Source organism: Melanotaenia boesemani, chromosome 10 (assembly GCF_017639745.1).
Source record: "Melanotaenia boesemani isolate fMelBoe1 chromosome 10, fMelBoe1.pri, whole genome shotgun sequence".
NCBI classification, from domain to species: Eukaryota; Metazoa; Chordata; class Actinopteri; order Atheriniformes; family Melanotaeniidae; genus Melanotaenia; species Melanotaenia boesemani.
The window spans coordinates 9,155,877-9,178,544 of NC_055691.1; the positions used below are offsets into that span (position 1 = coordinate 9,155,877).

Consider the following 22,668-nt stretch of genomic DNA (forward strand, 5'->3'; position numbering starts at 1 on the left):
GAAACCGTGGTGCAGCCGGAAAGAGGCGCACACGAACCCAGAACATGGTGCACACTAGGGCTGCACGATTCAGAAAAAAATGTGAATCACGATTTTTTTTGCTCAGAATTGAGATCACGATTCCCTGGCACTATTTTTTCACAAAATGTTTTTTGCACTGAACTTTAACAAAACAAACTATAACAAGCTGAAATCCGGTTCAGTGTTTATTAAAACCGTTTTAAAATGACCTCATTGCACACATTGAACCTGGAACTAACCAAGTTGTTAGTTCTTGCCTATAAAACGAGTTAAAATGAGAGGAAATGTGAATATTTGCTATGCAAGGCGATTTCAGTGTGCGCCCCTAAATTTTCTGCTTGCGCTCCTAAAAATTTAAGTTATGGGCCACTGTGCTCCTCATAAAAAAGTTTGTCTGGAGCCCAGATTAGGGCTGCACAATTAACTAGATTTTCGATCGTCATCACGTTTTTGGTGGCCACAATTAAACCTGATCGTCAACGATATTTACATTCAAAATGCGAACTCTGTTGCATGCATCTCTGATCACAACCATTCTCAACCAGTAGTCTGCCAACCACCAGGGGGCGAACGCAAGACCAAGGCTTCATTAAGCTGCCTAAAGAACAAGGGCCACCTTTTACCATTGGCAGCTAGTTGTACGCAGCCTTGCCAACTTAGCAACTTTGTCGCTATATTTAGCGATTTTTCACTCGCCTCTAGCGACTTTTTATTTATTTTTTTCCCAAAAAAGCATTTAGCGACAAATCTAGCAACTTTTTCTGGTGATATTGGAGGCTGATGTGAAAGAGCGTATAGTTTACTCTTCAGAAAAGACTTGTTCCTCAAGCAGCAGAGCTGCATTCAGAGCAGGAGATGATCGCCTGTTTTATGACCAGACTGAAAATTAAACATACAAAGCTGCTGCTGGCTGATCCCGTGCTGGCTTAATGTCAGATATTAATGTTTATTCATGAAGAGTGTGGACATAAATATTTAAAAAGTTAAGTGTTGTGTCATGTAGCAGACTCCTAATTAAAAAACAAATTACACTCACAAAACAAAGAAAATATTGACTGAAGAATTTAATTTTTTTTTTTTTTTTTTTTTGCTGTTCTAAACATTTTTAGGTTGTCTTTTTTCATAAATGTTTGCCTTTCTCACAACATCCCTCTCCACAGTAGCATCCATTACAACTATATATATTAGTGGTGGGATGTTCGGCTCTTTTCAGACAGCCGTCTCTTTTGGCTCCCAAACGGCTCCTAATTTAGCGTAATTTATACGTCACATTCACCCTGTACACATTCACCTGTAACCCAAGGGTTACAGGACAACCTCTCTGCCCACTGAGCCATACCGCCTCATACATACATATCTTCAGACAGTGAGAGGAAGCTGGAGTACCCTGAGAGAACCCACGCATACACAGGGAGAACATGCAAACTCCACACAGAAAGGCCACTGTCCCCCCAGGTTCGAACCTCCCCCCAGCAGAGGCTCGAACCAGCAACCTTCAGTATAACACCAGTATTGAAGGTTTATCTGTAGCAAGAGTCAGTGTGCCGATGGAGGAGAAGCTGTTCAGTCTTCACATACTGGCGAGAGACAGGAATGGTGGAATAATGTGCAATAAAATGTTATCTACATGTGTATCGTTCAGAACTGCAGCCAGGCTCAGACTGATGGTTCAGTACCTTGTACTGTATGGCGTTTGCAGGAAAGACTATAATGACCCCTCCCTGCCTCTTTAACTGGGTCTGCACATGATATTGTCAGAGAAAAGCAGGAAATAATCTAAGCAGAGGTGGTTAAAAGATATCCTATTAAAGAATAAAAATAAAAAAAAAACAGAGAAGGTGGTATGAAAACTGTCAGAAGGTAAAACAAAATGCCAGCTGTGCCAGTCTGTTCATCCCCCTCACTGTGGCATAAAGATGATGGTTTATCCCAGCCGTGCTGCTGAGCAGGCAGACCCATCCACACATTACCTCCAAAACACAAGAAATGAGTCTCTGAGGGCATCAAAATGAGTTCCATCCTTCTAACTTGTTTCTTATTGGAGAAACAACATTTATTGTAATGTTCTAAAAGTTCATTTTATAAGTTATTGTAACATACCTACAAACTATTAAAACCTGCTGCACATGATGTAGAAATTATTTGTGAAATGTGGGTGCATATCCAAGCAATCCAAGCAGTGCGATGTCCAGGGCAGGCCAGAGTTTGATTGCATGTTTTATACTGTCCAGGGGAAGGAGCGACCAGACAAGACTCACTCAGTCTGTGACGTTTGCAAAATCAGAGCACTTCAGAACGTTAGGAAAGTCTCGGTCCACATCATCTGCTGTCACCCAGACAAAGAGAATAAAAATAAACATGTAAGATGTTGAGCAGCTGACCGAACTCTGACAGAAATAACACCAATTATGCATCGTCTGTCACCTCTTTGTCTACACCTGAGCAGCTGAGTTGACACACGAAGGTTTTAAACAGACAATTCATCACGTGTCATATTATCTCACTGCTGTTTCCCATCCACCCTTCTTACAGTAGAAACTGCTACAACACGATGCGTCCTGATTGATTACAGAAGTTACATTTTTCCAAGAGTCATCAATCACTGCAAAAAAAAAAAAAAATCCAGGTTGCATGTTATCCTGCTCACACCAACATGCAACATCACTCAAGATGATGCTGCAGACCACACACTGTACTATCTGACAACTCTAATACCTTCAGTGATGCTTGGTGACTGTTGATAAAGAAAGACTCTCTAGTAGGACTGTACGATTCAGAAAACAATGTGAATCATGATTCTCTGGCACGATTTTTTCATAAAATGTTTTTTGCACTAAACTTTAACAAAAAAAAAAAAAAAAAAAAACTGTAACAAGGTCCGGCCTCGTTCAATGTTTATTCAAAACCTTTTTAAAGTGACCTTATTGCACATATTGAACCTGGAACTAACACAGCCTGTTAGTTCTTGCCTATAAAACAACATTAATCATTTAATAAAGAAATAAAAAAGATCTGTTGCATTTATTTCTTATGGCTCTATATGCACTTTTTTCCAGAGTAATTTCAATTGAAATCATTTTCTACAGGCTTTCCTCATTTGAAAAATCAAGGAAGAGGAAAAAATGCAAAAACTTAAACTGCACTGAACGTCACTTTTCTACAGGTATATATTACATATGTAAAAAAAAAAAACCACACACACACACACATACATACAGTATCTAACAGAACTTTGATATTCTGCATGTCAAAGTTTAATTTCTATAGTGTTGTCCCATGAAAAGATATAATGAAATTTTATATATATATATATATATATATATATATATACATATGTGTGTGTGTGTGTGTGTGTGCCAGAAGCACAGCAGCATTTTTGGAGAAAACCAAACACAGCAGATCAGCACAAACACCTCATGCCAACTGTCAAGCAGGACCGGGACACCTTACAGCCGTTAGCTGTGTTTACATGGACAAATATCACATTTAAATTGATCTGATCAGAGACTGCAGCTGACATATTTCCATGGATGCAGGATGAAGTGATCTGATCAGTTGTAAGTTTACATGATGCAGTGTGGAGTGGCTGGGAAGAAGAAAATTAACTATATTCTGAAGCTTTTGGTCTTCGAGATGCTCAGGTATTCCAACAAAGACATGTTCTCCACAGTTCAGTTCTGTTTAGCTGCCGCCATTTTTCATGTATTCCCCTGAAACTCGTCTCATCACCCCGTGGTTTGCTCATAACCCCACATGATGCAGGCATTCACAGAACCACCAGAATGAGTGTAGACATGCTTATTTTTTCTGCTGATCCGATCGTGAAAAGGTTTAAACCACCCCTCTCTATCAGATTAAAGATTCTTTTCGATCAAGGCCAATCGGATCAGCTGACATGTTTACACAATGGATTTTCATTCTGACTGGACATTCGATCAACGCAGTTACTGAGTGGACCATGAACTCCTCTGGAGACCAACGTATTCCAGAGTCAGATGTGAGTCCATCCATCTGGCAGCTAAAGCTTGGCTGAAACTGTCTCATGCAGAAAGACAATGATCCCAAACACAGCAGCAGACCTACAACAGCATGGCTGACAAAGAAAAGAGCCAAGGTGTTGACATGATCCAGTCCAGACCTCAACCCGACTGAGGTGCTGTGGTGGGACCTTCAGAGAGCTGCAGAAACTAATGCTGCAAGCCTCAATGAACCGAAGCAACGTTGGAAAGAAAAGTGGAGCAAAATTCCTCCACAACCATGAGAGATGCTGATAACATCATCCAGAAAACCATCACCTCAACTTAATGCTGCTTAAGCAGCTTCTACAAGCTGCTGGTTCTGACTGATTCTGCTTTTTGGCTTCAGTTTTATTTAATCAGTAATTTTACGGTGTAATAGTCTCATGTGCTGTTTGTCTGATGTTTTTATCCTTTGAGACCTGGTGAAGATTTTTCAACCAAAGAAAATGTTCTTTTTCTCATGACTGCAGGAGACAGAGGAGTAAAACCAGGATGCAGGAGAACAGCGTGGGGGAGGGAGAACACAGTTTCTGTCCGGTCCGCATGTAAAGCTTCCAAACAAAGACAGAAAATAAAATCCAGCATCACTCCGTTACCCTCCGATACACACTGAAACACACACACCTTCCAGGCCAAGTCACTCACATGGAACACAAACACATAAAACACACACACTCTCTCCATCTTTCTTTCAGTCAATTATTTAAACACTTTCCTTGCTGTCTCGCTCTCTGAGGCTCCATTCAGACCTGAAATCTTTAACGTTGCCAAGCTTGTCTATCAGGTAAAATAATGGCTTTCTGGCTTCCACACAAAGCTCAGTGGTGAGCCAGGGCCACACACACATAAAACATCATGATGAGACAATTAACAGACGGAGCCAAAAGGCACGTGTGATCTTCAGTTAGTACCTGATGTCTCGAATACGACTGTTTCATCCTAAATGTAGAGCAGCTTAAAACTCGATTTCTAATCATTAAACACACTGACAACAGATTTTATTCTTAGTTTCAGTGTAGAAAAATGTAGAATTTTATCTACATTTAACACACACTCTGAGTGTGTGAGAATGTATAGCTCTGATAAAGCTTTACTAGAAGGCTCACATACAAAAAAACTTAATTTACATATTGTATTAAATTATTCTATTCTTTAACTAGTTTGCTTAATTTCCAGAACTATTTATACAATCACCGTCCAGTTCACCAGGTCCACCTTCTAGTATCGGGTTGGACCACCTTTTCCCTCCAGAACTGCCTTAATTCTTGGTGTCATAGATCTAACGAGGTGGTGGAAACCTTCCTCAGAGGTTTTGCTCCATATTGACATGACAGCATCACACAGTTGCTGCATCCATGATGAGAATCTCCCGTTCCACCACATCCCAAAGCTGCTCCACTGGACTGAGATCTGATGACTGTGGAGGCCGTTGGACTCCAGTGAACTCATTCTCATGTTCTAGAAAGCAGGTGGAGATGATCTGAGCTTTGTGACATGGTGCATTATCCTGCTGGAAGTAGCATCAGAAGATGCTACACTGTGGTCATAAAGGGATGGACATGGTCAGCAACTATACTCAGGTAGACTGTGGTGGTTAAACCAGGCCACGTTGGTACTAAGGGGCCCAAAGTCCTCTTTAATCCGCTTTCTTCCTCATTCTGATGCTCAGTTTGAACTTCAGCAAGTCGTCTTCACCATGTCTACATGACTACATGTGTTGAGTTGCTGCCACGTGATTGGCTGATTAGTGCTAACGAGCAGTTGAACAGGTGAACCTGATAAAGTGGACGGTAAGCAGTGGTTTGCCTCTATGAATAAAATTGTGTGATAGTTGTGCATGTGTCTGGCTGGCTACCATCTCCCCCACATTCACTCTCACAGACACAATTACTAGCCATAAATATAAAAAGCATGATAATAGGGCTTTGCATCATGTCAGACCGCAATCGATCTGCATTCATTAATGCATGAGCACCAATTAACTGGCTGAGTAATGGAGAAAGAGACAGAATAACAGAGAGAAAGACAGGAAGAGGATGGGGAAGCAGAATCAAGGAGTATTAGTAGAGAGGAGAGATAAAAGGCAGGAGGATGGAGGAGAAATAAAGGAAAGAAATCTGTAAATACTGTACATTAAATAAACAATTTGGTGACATCCAGCAGTTCTTTTCCAGATCTCAACATTTTTCTCTGTCCTTTGTTTCCCTTCTTTTCATCTTACATTTACATTCTTTTGGTTTTTCTTACATTTTCCTCCTTTCTTCCTCTTTCACAAATGTTTTTCTTTCTTTACAGGCAGAGACAGACATCGTGAGGACATACATAATGGAGCATCCTTCTGAAGGTTTCAAACAAAGAAAACAATGAAAAAAAAGTGAATTCAGGGTCATTCAGGAGATGAATGAACAGATAAAAACACAACAGAAAACGTCTGACATTACAGGAAATGTTCTGGGAAAAATAAAGACTGACACTGCAAGTGAAGACTGGAAGGATGGATGGACAGAGGGACAGAGGGACGTGTACACAGAGATGCCTGTAATTAATTCTGTCAGACTTTTACTTGGTACAGTCCAGGCCTTTTGTCTTGGACTTTGAGTGCTCTCTTGCAAAAAGATTCCAGAGATCTTTTACATGTCTGAGATCAGCTTGTTATGGAATTAAGATGAGGAAAATAATGATATCCAGCTGTGGTGTGTACATACGATGAAGTCAGACTGTAGCACCGTCGTTATTATAACTAAACTGTACATCATTTGGTTTGAGACTAAACATATGCTTAACCTTTAATGTCTACAAATAGAAATTTATTCTTTCAGTTTTCTTTGACGTGAACATTTTAAAGCTCAACATTCAGAGTGTTGCAGTCTGTTTTCGTTAAGTAACAGATTTTAGTCATTTAAATGTCTGAGCTCAGGATTCTTTTGTGTTATTTGATATGAATGAAGGTGATTGTGTTAATCAGCAGTGATGTTTCACATCCATCTCTGGATCCTGGAATAGAAGTCATATGGTAGAATTTTTTTAATCAGAAAACACTGAATTATTATCCACAGGATTTATTTAATAATGTGTTCGAAGTTAAAGAATTCAAGTTCAAGTCAAACACTTGAAAATAAATACAGCTTGTACACCAGTGTTGAACTAGCTGAACAAATTTATTTAAGGCAGCAATAAATGAGTTTTAAAAAACTGAAAAGCACACAAACAAAAAAAACATTAAGTAATTAAAATAGTGATTGTAAGATGATGTATGAAAATAAAGATGTTCAGCCAGGCCTAGAAGTCAGCCAGAAGAAACGAGTGTTTTAAGCAAAGTTTTAGAATGATGGCGGGTCAGAGATCAGGAACAGAAAACAGAAAAAGACCTGTACATGTAGAAATGAAACATACTGTTCCAAGTATGACAGAATTATCTTCTTTTAAAAAGGATGGTGCTGTTTTTCCAGTGTGCTAAAGAAGATGCTCAAAAAGAAGCAATGAAACGTCTTTTCTTATTTACAGAATTTGCTCCGATCTTTCCTTTTGCTCAGAAACTTCAGGTCATTTTACTCAGTAAAGAACCTCCAAAGCAAAGCAGATATTTCAGCAGCTCCCTGTGGCTGAAGCATAAAACACATGAAGACAGAAAACTGCAAAGAAAACCATAAAATCTTCATCAGTTTTACTGCACGTGAGCTGCTAGGAAACACAGTACTCACAGCGCTGCCTACACTCACAAACTCACAACAGATGCTGCAAACAAACATCAACATTACTGTTTCCAAGAAGAGAAATAAAGATCAGTTAATTAGGAAATGGCCAGAAAGAGATAATTTCTGTCTTTATAGTTTAAAAACTTGCAAACGGATGTTTTGGATTAGGATTAAAAGATTGGTGCTATATTATTACAAAAGTGTTCAAAGAGTTAAAGTCAACAAACCACTAAAGTCAGCTGCAGGTTTGTCAACAGCCGTTTGCAATCAGCCGATTTATTGATATATTTATTTTTTTACCTATGTGGTTTTACTCTGGTGGACATAAGTTTTGAGGCAAGACAGCAAAAGTAAGGTGTATTTTATGATTATGTTTTGCAAGCATGAAGCATAAATGGGGCCTTTTTTTGCCTCTAAATCTCTAGTAAATCTTGGGTCATACTGAGGTGAAACTAGGAATCTATGATATGTGAGCTTTCAGTAGAGGAGCCGTTTGTTCGAGGTTATGCTGTCGGGTGGCCACGGGCAGACAGTAGTTGTGTTTATATATATATATATATATATATATATATATATATATATATATATATATATATATATATATATATATATATATATATATATATATATATATATATATTTTTTTTTTTTTTTTTTTTTTTACTTTGTGCACCTGGTCTTTTAATTGTGTTAACTGTGTTACATTGTCATAGAAATGGTTTTACTGAGCTGTTAGCTGAGTTTCTGGACTTTCTGTGGATACCACACATGGTCATATTTATATTTACAGACCTAATGTTACACCCGTAAAACTGGATGTTAACCCCTTAACTCCCGGTAGTGGAGGGTTTAGGCGCAAGAGGTTAAGCTAAACAGTCAAGCTAAGAATGCAAAGTTAGAGAATTTATAGGCCAGAAATCTAGATAATGAAGTAGTAAAGGTGCATGGATGGAAGTTATTGTGCATATTGTGAATATTTCTCTCTCCTCACCATCTAGAAGCTGTGAGATTCTAATCCTGCTTTCTGTCTGTTGACCTGATGCTCATATTCATCACATATTGTTCCTTCTGTGTTTAGAAGGAAGCAGCTTCACAGCTTTAAATTCATCCTGCTTTTTTACCGTTTAGTTAGTAAATCCTGAACATTTCATCCTTCTTTGTCCTAAATATTTGATTTTATAAATATTAAGAAATATTTTAACTGCTGCTGTTTAAAAAGAAAACTATCTGTTTTCTATGTCATATTTTTAGGCATTTCTGTGACATTGGAAGAAAATACATCTATATCGCATGGCTACACATTATGGTTAGGGTAGCCCAATGTCCACATATTGTTTTAGTTTCAACCTGTGCACCATAAAGCAACACAACTGTCCAAGGTTAAAACATTGATGGCTCAATTTCAACACTGGTTGTTTTAACCCTTTAAAGCCCAACCAAAGAAAAAATAGAGAGAAAAATATTTTTAAATCTCAAGACGTTATTTGGCCCTGTAACAAAATGTAAAAAAAAGTTAAAAATAATTTTTCTATATTTGTCGTTTTCCACCGTGTGATATGTCAGAATTATTGTAGTGCATCATTGTATTATTATTGTATCTAACAGAGGGCAGAAGACAAGATTCAAACTGTGTACCACTGAGTTTGATCATATTTTTTCTTTTACCATAAAGTGATGCAAAAGGTTTCAGAAACTTTTTGTATCACATACATATGGGATTAGAGGGTCAAATGTACACGTGGCTGATTCAGCAAAGAACCCCAAGAGGACATTATCGGAAGAAGAGAGAAAAAGAAAAAGAGACAGGGACAAGAGTCAACATCAGACTGACTTGGACTGGTTGGAGAGAGCTCAGAGAAGAGGCAGGAAGAAGACGGACGCTATTAGATATCATTAGGGGCACCATAGTGAGAAAACCTGCCAAAGTTGTTGCTTTGTGTTGTTTTAGGCACCCAAATGAAGTGTCTCTTACTAATTAGGAAATTGTGCTTAATCACAAGAGATCACGGGATATTATTAAAATTTATCCCAAGATTAGAATCAAATTAAATCCAAATTATCCACGTTTCATATAGCCATGAAGGAACTGTGGGCCAGAGTTCATATATTGTCTATCAAGTCACCGGATGAGCTCAGTAGATCTGAATGAATCTACAACATTAACATAAGATGACCAATGTGTGAATAGAGACTACACTGATGGAGACAAATGTGACGTCTCCTGTCGTCTTGTATTTATCCCACACTTTGATTCACATGGGAGTGGATGTGTTTTGGAGGTGTTTATAATTTGCTCAGCTGACCAAATAAGTTGTATAAAGAGAAAACTTGTGTACAGTCAGACAAATTTACTCACTTATCTTCCTCCCCTCCCCATTTTAGAACAAATGAATGAGGTGTAATACTTTAGAGATCATTCTTCACATGCAAATAAATGTTTCCAGCAGCAGCTGAACAACAATTACAAACAGAAAATAAAACTTCTCATCAAGTTAGCCTGCATTAGTCACGCGGTGACAGCTACAACCTCTCCTCTCAACCAGCAGAGAGACTTCCATCATCTCCAGTTTCTGCCCGAGTACATGATTGGCTGCCAGCAGCAAAGACCAAGACCATCACAAAACAGAATTAAAGCAGATGACTGTGGTCAGGAGGTCTAACTGTTCAACCAAACTAGTTTCAGTAACTGTAAAAGGGAATCTTGGGCATAAACAATCAAATTAATGTTGAATTTCATTCGGCACTGCCTTACTGTCAAGTGTGATTATTATCCACATAAAGGGCTTTAAAAAGATTAAATGTTAGGTAAAAGGTAAAGGATTAAACCTGTGATTGTTTCTGCTCCCAGAGCACTAAAAGCAAACATAAAACTTTAACTGGCCACAATCAATGCTGCCACAGAGCAACATCATTGTTTGTTTGAAGAAATCTGGGAAATTTCTTCATTTATTACAAAGAAAACAGGAAATTGTTGCAGCGTTTTGTGGAAACATCTGCAAATATTAAAAATCATAAAAGGCAAAAAACAGAGTTTGTCAGAATTCCAACAAGCTGGAAAGTGAATATTTGGTCTGAGCGGCTTTATTCGCCATCAGTCTGAACTCAGAGATGTTTTCTGTCATCTCTAAGTTGTGTTGCAGGAATACGTAGTTGTTAAAGCTTCTTCAAGGACTTCCCAAAGCTCTTCCTGGATTTTCTGCTTGTTGTTCTGTTCTGTCCAGATGATCCGACTCTGCTTCAATAATGTTGAGGGGGTCCGGGTTTTGGGGAGGATCCATCTCTCCATGGGATCTGTTTCCACTGATATTCAGTCCAGTTCTTCTCGTGTGACATACCTCACCCTTTTCTCCCTGTTTCCCTTCCCTAAAAATGGCTTCCTGACAGCCACGTTTCCATGGAGACTGTTTCTGATGAGCCTTTGGCCAAAAGTAGATGGATCAACTGAAGGTCCAGATGCATTTCTCAGGTCCTGGTTCAGGTCTTTGCTGGATCAGGAAATCACTTTCAGATGCTGTTCATCTGCTTCAGATAGTTTTCAGCCCTGACTCTTCTTTTTAATGCAGTTTCCTCGGATGTTTTAAGGATACACCATGCTGAGATCGCAAGTTTTCAGATCTTTGGGAATCACCTTGTTGCTGCTAAAATCCTGTTTTCTGTCAAACTGTTATTTCTGCTGTTTTCTTGGATTGTTTGCAAGATTTAATTTAAAACAGTCTTTGCTAAGTTTTCTGTTATGTGTCAACACAACTTTTTTCATATGTCAGCGTTAAGGACTGGACTGATCATGTATGCAGAAACACTTTGCTGTAATCTTAAAATGGTCTTGATCAATAGTTCTGCAGATAAAGGTCTTTGAAGTCCAGCTGCTGGAAGACAAACATAGAGAAATGAATGCTGGATCAGGACTTCTGTAAAACCCTGGATTAGATGTCAAAAGTCAAAATACACAAGAATCGTGGGTTTAAGACGTCTGATGATCATTTGTAGATTTTTTTTCCTTTTTTGGCAATTGTAAAATTTTTGTCATTTTTAATAATTTTTTAAGTGTTATAATGTAATGATTTCTGAATGTTCATTTTTTTCCTTGTAATTTTTTTTTGCACTTTCCCTCTGGGATTATTTTTATTTTCCTCAAAAAAGCAGAGAAATTCAGAGCAATTGTTCAGCTCTGCTTGTGATGTCTTTTATTTCAGCTTTAATGCAGTTTAAATAAGAGTTTGAATCCCAGTAACATATAAGCTTCATCTCCACTGAGACAGGAGAAATAGAAAATAATCATGATCTAAATGATCTGAACTGTGGAGAAGAACCCGAGTTAAACATTTTATGAGGCCTTGAGAAAAACCGAGTGTGCTGTTTTTAGACAACATTCATAATAACTCTGCTGTTGACTATTTGAGAATCTTAACGCATTTAAAGACAATATCTGAAGAATTTCATTTCTTTTACACAGGATCACAAATCAGCGCAGCCCTCTGTAATGTTCTGCCAAACACACTTCCACTGGATAAAAATCAAGCCCAGTATCTGCCTTACACACCCTCTGTGTGTGTGTGTGTGTGTGTGTGTGTACTTCTATTACTCATGACACAACAGCATAAATCTGTTTATACAGTCACATTATGGGAACTCGTCTCCTTTCTGGCAGCAGAAAGCAGATCTTCTAACATCTTTCTGTAAATTCGACCCTGAAGTTTTGGTTTAAGATTAAACCAAAGATAAGTTTAGATTGAGGTTGCAGAAGATGATCAGGGTTAGTTACACAGAAGGTACTGTAAAATAATGTCCAGTTAGCGCTTCCCCTCTTCCTTTATCTATATACTCATTAGCTACTTTATCAAGTCCACCTTCTAGTACCGGGTTGGACCCCATTTTCCTCCATTGCCTTAATTGCCTTAATTCTTGGTGTCATAGATTAAACAAGGTGTTGGAAACCTTCCTCAGAGGTTTTGCTCCACATCGACATGACAGTATCACACAGTGGCTGCATCCATGATGAGAATCACCCGTTCCACCACATCCCAAAGCTGCTCTACTGGACTGAGATCTGGTGACTGTGGAGGGCGTTGGAGTCCAGTGAGCTCATTATCATGTTCTAGAAAGCAGGTGGAGATGATCTGAGCTTTGTGACATGGTGCATTATCCTGCTGGAAGTAGCATCAGAAGATGCTACACTGTGGTCATAAAGGGATGGACATGGTCAGCAACAAAACTCAGGTAGGCTGTGGTGGTTAAACCAGGCCATGTTGGTACTAAGGGGCCCAAAGTGGACTAAGAAAATATCCCCCACACCATTACACCAGCAGCAGCCTGAAGCGTTGATCCAAGGCAGGATGGATCCATGTTTTCATGATGTTTCCACCAAATTCTGAGCCTAGCATCTGATTGTGGAGCTGAAATGGAGACTCATCAGACCAGCAACGTTTCTCCATCTTCTATTGTCCAGTGTTGGTGAGTGTGTGTGAATTGTAGCCTCAGTTTCCTGTTCTTAGCAGACAGGAGGCACCCGGTGTGGTCTTTTGCTGCTGTAGCCCATCTGCTTCAAGGTTGGACATGTTGTGTGTTCAGAGATGCTATACTGCAGACCTTGGTTGGAACCAGTGCTTTTTGGACTTCTGGTTGTCTTTCTATTATATCCAATCAGTCTGCCCATTCTCCTCTGACCTCTGACATCAACCAGACATTCTGGTCCAGGCAACTGCTGCTCACTGGATATTTTCTCTCCTTCAGACCATTCTCTGTAAACCCTAGAGATGGTTGTGTGTGAGAATCCAGTAAATATTCAGACCAACAACCATGTCACGTTCAAAGTCTCTTAAATCCCCTTTCTTCCTCATTCTTATGCTCATGAACTTCATCAAGTTGTCGTCACCACATCTACATGACTAGATGCTGCCATGTGATTGGCTGATTAGATATTAGCGTTAAGTAGTTTCATAAGTACACAAATGATACTTGTGCTAACAAGCAGGTGAACAGGTGGACCTAAAAAAATGGCCATTGAGCATTTATAAATAGATTGTCCTGTAGGATACTCATGTATATTCTTGGTGACACTGTAAAATAGGTAAAATATTTTGCCATATTTTAGTATAAAATAACAAATATGCATTAATCATATTTTGAGCTCATACACATCACAGCTTAACCTATTAAAAATATCATTTTTAGTCTTTTTTTAAATGGATAATTTGTTTTTTATTAAAATATGCTAAATAAACTAACTCTGCCATCTACCTTCTGATCCGACGCTTGATATTTTCACACATGCCGCATTTTTCATGACAAACCAGAAAAAACCTGATTCCGGAGTAAACTGTCCTGATTCAGTTTATGATGCACTTTAACCTCCTGGTTTGAGCTTAACTTCTTCCTGAAGTGGAGAATATCAGTCGCTTCCTTCCTACATCACATTTTCTGATCCTCAACATTCACACAGGATTCTGGTAGCATTTTATTCTTTTATTTAACTGGGAATCCACAAGATAAAGATCAAATAAATCCACCTTAAAAAAATTAATAAAATTTTATGAATCCACCGAACTGAACCAGTGGAAAAGAGGTGATGAAGGGCTTTAAATGTTGGGAAATATTTGAGACATTATCTAAATGTTTTATAAATCATAATTATTTTTAATATAAAAATACAAACTGGTAAAAAAAATTCTGATAAAATATATTCTAATAATTAATTTAATAACATCTTTGTTGTTTCTACTCCTCTAATTACTTAATTTTTTGGTTTATTTAAATTAAAACAAGTAAAAAAAAAATCCTAAATTTTTAATTACTAAAAGCTTAGACTTAAAAAGTTTTTTTTTTCTTAATTTAAAATGTTAAATTTACTTTTGTTTTCCTATTATATACAATAAGCAGGGTCCCTGCTTATTGTATAGGGCTGAAATTAATTAAATGAATGCAGAAATCGCTGCAGGGATATTATTTTCATTCACAATTTTCTGAACGTCATCTGAAAATAAGCCACACAAATATTTTCATATCCTAAGAGTGAAATATTATTACAATAAAAGATACAACTATTAAATAAAACGGAAAATAGGCTGCTTATCATAAAACAACACAACGCAGGTAAGCTGGAAACAGATTTAGCTTCTAAAAATGTAAAATAACTTTTTATTACTCAAAAGAAATCCCATGAGGGGTAAAATCAGCTGGAAGCAGCACCTCCAGGTCTGAATGAAAGGATCGAGGTAGTAGAACGGCCTCTGGTGCACGCAGCGGGAGGCGTTTCTAGACCTGCTCTTTGTGCAACTTTCAGCGCTACAGTCCTGTTGTGACCTGAGGCCTCTATGAATGCCCAGACACTCACAATACTGCTGCAAAATATCACTATTTCACACTGTGAAGCCGTCACTGCCCGAATATTTCTCGCTCCATCATAGTTTTCAGCTGCAGAGCCTGAAATTACAATCCAGGAAGAAGTGACTGAAATGACTTTTTCCAAACATGGCTAAAATCTGCTTTGGCTGATAATGAAGTCTGTGTGTGTATGCAGGAAGTACATCAACCTCCACCTGATCATCTCCAACATGCAGCCTTATGGTGTCAGAATAAAAACAATAATAAACTTGTTATTGAGAAGGAGGCAATCTAACCTGAGAGCAGCTGATACAGCCGAGTTCTGACACACCAGCAACAGCTTGTGTGCTTGTCTGTTTGATCTGTGAGCTCTCTGTTCCATGCAGCAGGAACAAGATGTTCTCAGTCCATGAGATGGAATTTATTTGTTTCTATTTCATGTCTGATGCAGCGGACAGGAAGGAAAATAAAGAAATTGTTGCACGTGAAATAAGCCTGAGAATGACTTGCAGGAAAGCGTGATCGGGTCATCTGCCGATCAGAGTAAATTCTGGATCCTGTTTGTGATTTTTTTTCTTTAATTGCACGACAAAAATCAAACGCACCTGCAGAGAAAAAGCCTCATCATGCACAGAAAAGAACAGATGAAGATACACAAACTGTTCATCCTTCCCTTTCTACGTTTGTCTCTAAACTGTCTCATTTTGCTCCTACCTGAACCTCCTCTTTCCTCCATCATCTTTCTTTTATGCGCCCACCTTCACCTACCAACCTCTTCTTCTCCTCCCCATGGCCTTTTTGTTGCTCCTCACTTTTTTTCCTTCTCTTCTTCTCCCTTGTCCCTCTCCCTCTTTCACATTAGACCTCTACCTCTCCTCCTCCTGCCGTCTCTCATCTCCCGCATGCAGCACCGCGGCTGCCTCTGAGCCGATCAAACAGTGGGAGTTTCTAACACAGCAGATGCGCAGGATGGATGGGAGGATGAGTGGAACAGGTGGAGGGTGAGCAGCATGCAGGCTGGATGTTTGGAGGAGAGAAGACAAACCTACAGCTGCATATTTCATGCATGTTTGCTTTTAAATGAAGATTAATACTAAAGATTTGTAAATAACTGATGCCCTCCAGCTGAAAGGTTGTAGGAACGTCCAGGCAAGCTCTGATGTAAAATTTAGACACATGGTGCAGCAGATAGCGGCCCTGATGGAGATGGACTGGGACAGCCATTACTGCCATTGTTTTCTGCTTGGTATGACAGAGTTAATTACCTCAGTGTTATGAGTCAAGGGTTTGCCATCCTCCATCTATCCATGTGCCGTGACACAGAGATGACCTGGACTACATGGCAAGCTTCACATCGCCGTCTAGTTCTTCTACCCGTCACTGCTGACGCCACCATCATTAATTCAGGACTCCAATAATCAACTATAAGTGGCGAAACATGATGCCAAAGCTCTGGGGAGCCAACAGCGTAATTACACGATAGTTTAATTTGCAACAGATAGGTTGTAATTAACGCTGGGTGGTTTGTTCTGCCATCGTGTGCATGTTAAACGTTAGAAACTGTCTGCTCGAGCACTTCCCATCGCTTGACACATCAAAAGACAGCGGAGACGGCTTCGGAAGAGGAGCTGTTAGCACGATGAAAGAGGAGTTGTGATGGGGCAGAGCAGAAAACAAAGAAGTGGGACAGCAAGTGAAATCTCCATCCAGCTGTGTGTTACTTGAGTGTGATGGAGGAAATGAAAATACCTGCCTCTTTATGTTTTAGTCTTCAAAACAAACTGAAGTCTTTGACAGGCTCATCTCATCAGAAGGGAGGCGTCGCTGTCCGTGGTGCTGACAGAGAAGCTGCCGGACCCTCGTCACGCTCACCGCGGCTCGCCTCCACCTCCTGCCGGCTGCACGCGCTTCATTTGCCGCTTTCCTCTCTGCATGTATTGATTAATTATGATTGGTCCAGCAGGTGGCGAGCGATTAGCTTTCATCTGCTAACACCCGCCTCAGTCTGCTGTCGTCTCCGGAGAGAGGCATTTCAAACATCTACAAAATGACGGCCCCAGTGGTGGATATTCAAGTTTTATGCTACAAAAAACCCAGCAAGGGGGCGCTCGGTGTGGCTCCCACAAAACACAGACACACACACACACACATATAGATCAAATAAAAGACAAACACTACCTGTATGGTTTGACGGTTGTAGACTTTGACTACATGGAAGTTAAAACTGTAAATCCCTTTACGTGGCGCAATGAAATTACTCCTCTCCTCGTCAAAATTCCTCCCAACGTTTACTAGAACCTGCAAGAATGAAAGAAAAAGAAAAACACAATGAACTTAAATTATAAAAATGTTCCTCGGTTGAAGATTTATATGCTCGAACAGCCCTGGAACATCTTATGTGGGCATATTCTGCACCACCAAACGCGCAATCGAAAATATTTGGATTTAACAAAATACTCAAAGTCAAATTAAGCTGCAGTCATTGATTTATTTAACATTACCTGATTAATGTGTTCAACCCCGGTCTAATCTGTGTAGTTTCTATTCAGAATTATAGCGGGACAGTCTCAGGGCCCCCTTGACTCCAAACCAGCTCATATTCACAACTGTAGGAGGAGAACCTTCTTTTTTGTCCTTGTCAGAACTTCCAGTCTTTAATGGAGTGAAATCTTCCAAATGAAATTTTTTAATCATGCATTTCTGCAGCAAATTGTCTGGTTTTATGGATGAAAGCCCATAATTTAACAGCACTTTGAGGGACAATTAACCTTTAATGGCAGGCAGGGAGGAGCGTACCCTCTTCACCTGCCACAACTAAATTATATGAACACATGTTAGCACCCATATCCTGGAAACTTCGGCTAAAAAAAATGTACATTTTCCAAAAGGGCTCGGGCCTCTCTCTAGAAAATGAGTGAATTTTTTTTTCTACTCATTGTTGTTTCCAGTGCTTTCCACTTCTGTTTCACTCCCATATTTTACCTCAACTTAACGTCTTTTTTACTGCCAAACATAAATTATATGTTCACCAGTCTTGCTCAGCAAAATTCAAATACATTTTTCTCAAATAAATGAATGAAAAATTAAAATGTCTCTGGATGGTTTTGGCGCAAAAACTGATTGTGCAAACTACTTCCGACAGAAATTTCTTACATCTTAAACTTCAACATCTGGCCGTTTCTGTAGCTTTCCGTGTTATTTCCTAATCCAAACAAAATAAAGCAGACATTTTTTTCTTACCCGATCGAAGTAGATGACCATAGTCCGGTTGCTCATCTCGGAGGGCTCGTGGTTGGTGTTCCGGACTGCGGAAAACGCCACTTTTGCGCTGCCGGAGCGCACCGAGATCCCGAGCGCCGTGCCCGTGGGGTCGGCGGTGGGGTTGGAGTCGCACACTACCAGGCACTTCCCCTCCAAGACGATGGGTTCGGTCTCGTTTTGAGCGCGGACCGGGCTCGCCGCGAGCCACGCGGCACTTAGGAGGCAAAACGCCAACATGCCCAAAACGGAGAGGCGAACTTCTTCGGTCGTCTTCACACTTCAGACTGAGCGTCGCTTCCTTTTAAGGAAAAGTAAGAAGTGTCCCGGCTTTCCCCAATAAACCTGAAACCGGTCGCTTCACAGCTGGACCCCGCTTCGCTTCGCGCGCTCTGTGAGCAGAAACCAGACGGTTTGGGCTTTTTCAAGGTGTCTCTTCTTTTCTCTTTTCAGAAATGTGTCTTTTACACCTGTACCTCCAGTCAGCTCTCCAGTTTTCACCCGTTCTTCTCCTCTTTTTTTCACTTCTCAGCAGCTTTTCTGTCACTTGGAAACACGATGAGCGTGAGTCGCGCGCCGTGCTGAGGGGCCCTGGACGAGTGAGGAGGCAGCAGCAGAACTCATAGCGCGCGGGTGCTCTCTCGCGCGCACCTGAATTATTGATACGTGAGATATGAGAGTTTGAAACACAAAAGGCTCAGGAGAAAAGGACGTGGCGCGTGAGCGAAAGATGCTCCCGCCCTAAACCAACCTTTTTTTTTCTTTTCCTTTTTTCCGCCTCTCTCCCTTTCACAGACCCCTCCTTCTCCCGGTAACGGAGACTCATCATCAGATTAGCGCGTGCGTGTCTTCGATATTTTCCAATCACTGCGCGCCGACCGCCCCCTCCCCGCCCATCTACTTTATTGAACATCTCTCTTTCTCTCTCTCTCTCTCTCTCTCTCTCTCTCTCTCTCTCTCTCTCTCTAACACACACACATACACACACTCACGCACACACTCCACTTCATTCCTGTATTCCCTCTTTTTAAATCTCGTTTACACATATTCTTTCTTTCCATTTATTATTCCATCCATCACAGATATTCGCCCTCCTCTGTATCTGACATCTTCCTTCCTTCCTTCCTTCCTTCCTTCCTTCCTTCCTTCCTTTCTCAGCTCACTTCAGATCAAAGTGGTCCTATACTGGGGGCTTTATTGGCTCCCAGCTCTTACCATAGTTAGAGAGCAAATCAAGGTAACTTTCCTTTTCAGCAAATGATCAAATTTAAATGTACTTTCAGATAATTTAATGAGCGGGTCTACTCAGTGAAGAGATTTCCATCAGACAAATGATTAAACTGCAGGTTTCTGTATTTAGAAAAAAAAAACACTTTTTAGAAAAGATATTGTTGCTTGTGAAACGGTGCCTTAACATCACAACAGTCAAAGGAAATAGGCAGGAAATAGTCTTGTATTTTCCACAAATTTGAATCGAAATGCCCAAATTGGTGTTCTGAGGAAAATAAATCTCTTTAATTTCTTTCTCAGGTTCTTCTATTGCTTTATTTTACTGAGCAATGACCAATGAAAACTAGTTGTCCACGTCAATCCACATTTACCCAGAATGAAGTGCAATAATCTCTGGGGCTGTAAAACTCTTTAATGCCAAAATATTAATTTAAGTAATTAATGTGTTCATTGTTTAACACATTAATGTGCAGGGTGACCCATTTGATGCATAAGGCAGTTAGTCCTTGCATCTAAAATTCTGGTTCATACTCCTTACCAGTTGGAGGTGTTGTTGCACCAAATTACTGCATGCCAACCGCCAAGAAAACAAGATGAAGATGATGAAGAACAAGAACAAAAGGAGGAAGTTGTTGCATCTTCCCAATGGATGTGATCAGAGCAGGAAAAATTTGAAAAATTTGCTGGCCCTTTCGAAGAAAGTTTGAGAATAAGGAAAAACAACAACGATGGAAGAATCAATAAAAAATACTGTCAGTAGGATTTTTAGGCTATGTCTACATGGCACCAAAGCCGGTTCAAGTGTGAAAACAGTGGCGAAAACTAGGAGAAAAGCTTCAACATCACCACGACACCGCTGTAGTACATACTACAAGGCTGTGGGGGGTGCTAAAGAGTAACACTCCAAAGCTGGAGCAAAAGGCTCACTGTGTGTTGCAGGAAGTTCACATTGGAAGCAGAGAAGAGAAGAAAGCTGAGGATTTACTGTAAGGCAAAAGAGAAACATTTCTTTGGACTAATGAAGAAGTTTAGCTTCTTTTTCAAAAAATGCTTGACTACAAAGCTTAAAAAACTTGAGGAAGGGTGGATTGGGAATCGGTACGTGTTATATCTGACGTCATATCCTTGAGTTGTGCGGCTTCGCTGTACACACAGTACCGCAGACGGTAGAGGACTCAAACCTATCCACCTTGGTAACTGGCGTCAGACATGGTAGGTTTCATGGAGGATGAAAGGGTGGTTTGCCAAAATACTTTTGAGGTTTTTCTGCAATCTGGTGTCGTGGGGACCTCTTGCTTGAGGTGGCATTTCAGCACCAAGCAAACATTTGCTGAGGCTACGACTTCAGGTTCAACATAGCTGTCTGTGTAGCACACTGAATTGTTTCTATTATTTCGCAGTGTTATGTCCAGATAATTGAAACAAATAATGAGTTTGTTGCAAATGTTTTATCTGGGTCATTCTGTTATAATTGTCAGTTATACGTCTCCTTTAGGTGGAGTAAAAAAAAATAGTGTATTTCCCCTTTAAGAGGAGAGAAGCGGTGTACTTCCTTTTTTAAGGGTAGAAGAAAAAAATGTGTGAGACGATGAAAAACGACTTCAGCTTGTATTGAACTTTGGGCAATTATTTTTTTCAATAAATGTTGCAGAAGAATCAGCAGACCATCTCCCTAGCCGTTCATTTTAGGGGTGCAACATAAATTTTGGTGTTTCCGCCCGGTTCAAGCAAGTTTCATCAATAAAGTCTCGAGCAGAAAAAAGATTCCTGCATGACAACGGTGGAGAGCTAGCTCGCGATGCTAACCAGGAGCTGCGTAGCTCGTCACGATAGCAGGCAAGCGAAAGAGACTCTAAAGTCGGACTAACGTGGACACTAAAAACATGGACAGTGAGTGGGAATCGCTGTTTGCAGACGCTGAGAGGAAGCTCGTATTGCTAACTCTCTCTGAACTGAATGCAGTGTGCAAAGAGCTTGGATTTCAGCCCAGTGAGGAGGTGAAAACATCATGTCGGCTACTGAGAAGGTCAGTCCTGCAATATCTGGAGAGCGAAGACGTCATAAATCTGGAAGATACAGGATTGTCAGTGCTTTTAGCCATAAATGATTTCATCGACAACATGAACACAGCGGGTGACACTCACAAAGCTCCGCTAATGGCAGAACAGGAAGATCCTGACACAGAGCAGCATGAGACAGTCTTGGAGCGCCCTCCAGTGGCACAAGATGTTGCTGCAGCTGCACCAGTCTCCTCATTACATGGACCGAGCCATTCATCAGGATCACAGAAAGCGTCAGTACACGCCAGAGAATCACTTACCGGATCAACGGGATCAGGAGAGTCAGCGCATGCCAGGGAATCTGTGAATCTGCATCCCATCTATAGGAAGGACTTCAGGATTATTGGACAGATTGGTGAGGTGGGACAAAAAGACAAACTAAATTTCACCAGCCTTGAAAGACAGATTGAACGTGGACTAAAAAAAGGCTATGATGAAGGTGAGATAGTCGAAGCTGTAATCCAGTCTATTGCACCTGAAGTTAAACTGAAAAGCTACTTAGAAAGCAGACAAGAACTACCACTGAGTTCTTTAAGACAAGTCCTCAGAACACAGTTCATAGAGAAAGGTGCTACAGAACTGTATCATTCATTGACCCGTGCTGTCCAGGATTTAAAGGAAACTCCAGTCCAGTTCCTAATCCGCGTCATGGACCTTAGACAAAAAGTATTGTTTGCATCCGAGAGAGCTAAAGCTGGACTGAAATACAACCCTGAACTCATACAGACTCAGTTTTTGCAAACATTGCTGACAGGGTTACAAGACGATGCTGTTCGAGGGGACATCAAACCTTTCCTGCAGGACCCAAAGGTTTCAGATGAGCTGCTGCTTGAGAAAATGAGTGCTGCTTACAGTGTAGAGGTCGAGAGGAGGAGCAAGCTTTCAGCTGTTGGCAAACAAAAAGCAGTGAAAGTGGCGATGGTTCAAGAAGAGGAAGAACATCAAGGGGATCAGGTCAGTAGCTTAAAGAAAAATAAAAGTCATTCAGCTAAGCCCAACCCCATACTTGAAAAACTCGATGCTAATAATAAAGTAATCTGTGAAGCCCTCCAGAATCTCACTACA

At 40.2% G+C, this 22,668-nt stretch overlaps 1 protein-coding gene across 1 annotated transcript in view; it reads right to left on the bottom strand.

The window, feature by feature from the left end:
• The window catches only part of cbln1 (cerebellin 1 precursor), a 34,790-nt gene extending 15,710 nt beyond the window's left edge, over window positions 1–19,080 (bottom strand). Inside the window, exons 1-2 of the mRNA XM_041998138.1 lie at window positions 18,296–19,080; window positions 17,234–17,353 (exon numbers count right to left, since the gene is read on the bottom strand). Coding sequence (XP_041854072.1) covers window positions 17,234–17,353; window positions 18,296–18,553 — 378 coding nt within the window. The 5' untranslated portion in view covers window positions 18,554–19,080. The remainder of the gene's footprint in view (window positions 1–17,233; window positions 17,354–18,295) is intronic.
• Between the last annotated feature and the right edge of the window lie 3,588 nt (window positions 19,081–22,668).